Source organism: Malurus melanocephalus, unplaced genomic scaffold (assembly GCF_030028575.1).
Source record: "Malurus melanocephalus ecotype Western Australia unplaced genomic scaffold, MMel_1.1 scaffold_1571, whole genome shotgun sequence".
NCBI lineage: Eukaryota > Metazoa > Chordata > Aves > Passeriformes > Maluridae > Malurus > Malurus melanocephalus.
This window is the reverse complement of record NW_026624803.1, coordinates 23,170-25,448: the sequence shown is the minus strand read 5'-3', so window position 1 is coordinate 25,448 and position 2,279 is coordinate 23,170. Positions and strand designations below refer to the sequence as shown.

The window sequence follows — 2,279 nt, the reverse complement described above, 5'->3', positions numbered from 1 at the left end:
GGATAAGAGACCCCAGGAATGGGAAATCCAGGGATGAGGAGGATCCAGAGCAGGAAATCCTGGGATGAGAGGCAAATCCTGGGCTAAGGGGCAAATCCTGGGCTAAGGGGCTCCAGAAGCGCAAAATTCCAGGATAAGGGATACCAAGAGTGGGAAATTCTGGGATGAGGGGGATCAGGAGCAGGAAATCCAGGGATGAGGGACAATTCCAAGGATGAGTGACACCAGGAATGGGAAATCCTGGGCTAAGGGGCTCCAGAAGCGCAAAATTCCAGGATAAGGGATACCAAGAGTGGGAAATTCTGGGATGAGGGGGATCAGGAGCGGGAAATCCAGGGATGAGGGGCAATTTGAGGGATGAGGGACACCAGGAATGGGAAATCCTGGGATGAGGGGCTCCAGGAGCAGGAAATGCCAGGATGGGGCTGGGAGTTCTCACCTCGTACAAGTAGTCGAAGAGCTCGAGCACGGTGAGGATGCTGGCCCCGATGAACAGCCCCATCTGGCCCCCGATGTCACCTGTGGGATGGAGACAGCACTGTCAGTGTTCCCATCCCAAAAAAAAAACCTGGGAAAAATCCACCCCCTCTACCCCAGAATGGCGGCATTGCCAACGGCATCGGCTCCATCCCGGGAATGGGGTTGGGATCCTGGGAATGGGGTTGGCGTCCCGGGAATGGGGTTGGGAATGGGGTTAGCATCCTGGGAATGGGGTTGGGATCCTGGGAATGGGGTTGGTGTCCCAGGAATGGGGCTGGGAACAGGGTTAGCATCCCGGGAATGGGGTTGGGATCCTGGGAATGGGGTTGGCATCCCAGGAATGGGGCTGGGAACGGGGTTAGCATCCTGGGAATGGGGTCAGGAATGGGATCGGCATCCCAGGGAATGGTGTCAGGATCCTGGGAATAGGGTCCGGATCCTGGGAATGGGGTTGGCCCCAAAACGGTTTTCCTGCTAATGAGTGCTCCAGGTTGGCATTCCTGGAATTCCTGATTCCCAGATTGGGGAAGGACTGGGAAGAATCAATGCCCCTGGAGCCAGGGAAAAACCCCAACCAGGCAAAAAGAGGGAAGGGAGACGCCCTGGGATTTTTGGGATTTTTGTTTTTGGGAAGCATCTCCAGGACACTCCAGCTTGAGTGTCCCAGGGTGGATGGACCCTCCCCCGTCCCTCCCAGCCCAGTGCAGACCCCAAACTGGTCCCAGTCTCCCCTCACCAAGCAGGGCTGCCACCTCGTAGGCYTTCTTCTGCTCGATGGTCTCGTAGTTGAGAGCTTCAAAAAAGATGTCCAGCACGAGAATGTTCTCTCTGGAAACGGGAAAAGGGTCAGCCCAGGGCTGCTTGGGGCTTTGGGATGGGGGAAAAATGGGAGTTTGGGGATTTATTCCCCGCTTTGTCCTGACTGCTCCTGTTCCTGGAAGAACCCACAGAATTCGGAGCTAGTGCTGAGCAGGAGCTCAGGGCACCCTGGGAGTCTTTGGAGAAGTTGAAAAACACTTCCCCCAGGAAGTGTTGGGATTTTGGATCTCACTTTGCTGGAAGCACTTTCCTTTGAGGGCAATTCCTCCATCCTTGGCAGTGTCCAAGACCAGGCTGGACACTGGGGTTTGGAGGACCCTGGGACGGTGGGAGGTGTCCCTGCCCATGGCTGGAGTGGCACTGGGTGGGATTTGGGATCCCTTCAGCCCAAATCATTCCAGGAATCCATAAAGGAGAATCCAAAGGATACGGAATAACCGGGAACAACTCTCCCATCCCACCCACACCCAGAGCTGGGAGAGCTCTGAGGCTGTGGCTGCCTGAGGACCTCAGCCTGGAGCTTCTGCCTTCAAGAATACTCCAAGAATTCCCCAAGAATTCCAAACCTGGGAATTCCTGCCCTTTTTTTGGTGGGAACAGAGGATTTCCATGAGGACAGTCCTAGGGAAGGACCTCACATTGTTCCACCAAGAAGAAGACAACCCCGTCTCTTCCACATGTTCACTCTGCTCTTCCCTGGAGGTCACTCTGGGCTGGGGATGGACTGGCCAGGACTGGTTTCACCTCCTGGGGTTTCCCAGACCTTTYCCCTGCCAAACCCAAAGGAATTCAGGTCCTCCCCTACTCACGAGATGTATTTTTCTGAYTTGTTGAACTTCTTCTCCAGGTACTTGGCCGAGGTCTTGCTGGGGATCTTGACCATGGAGAGCTCCTTGTTGTACCTGGTCAGGTTGCATGGGGTCCTGCAGGTGCAGTAACCGCTGTCCTTCTCCGCCAGCAGCCCTGCGGGGACGGGGTCA

At 55.6% G+C, this 2,279-nt stretch overlaps 1 protein-coding gene across 1 annotated transcript in view; it reads right to left on the bottom strand.

The window, feature by feature from the left end:
* Positions 1-287: 287 nt before the first annotated feature.
* LOC130587136 (acid-sensing ion channel 2-like) overlaps positions 288-2,279 on the bottom strand; it is a gene marked incomplete at both ends in the record, with an annotated part of 11,494 nt that continues 9,502 nt past the window's right edge. The window contains 3 exons of the mRNA XM_057388099.1: positions 288-519; positions 1,217-1,308; positions 2,109-2,268. Of these exons, the coding sequence (XP_057244082.1) occupies positions 288-519; positions 1,217-1,308; positions 2,109-2,268 (484 nt within the window). The remainder of the gene's footprint in view (positions 520-1,216; positions 1,309-2,108; positions 2,269-2,279) is intronic.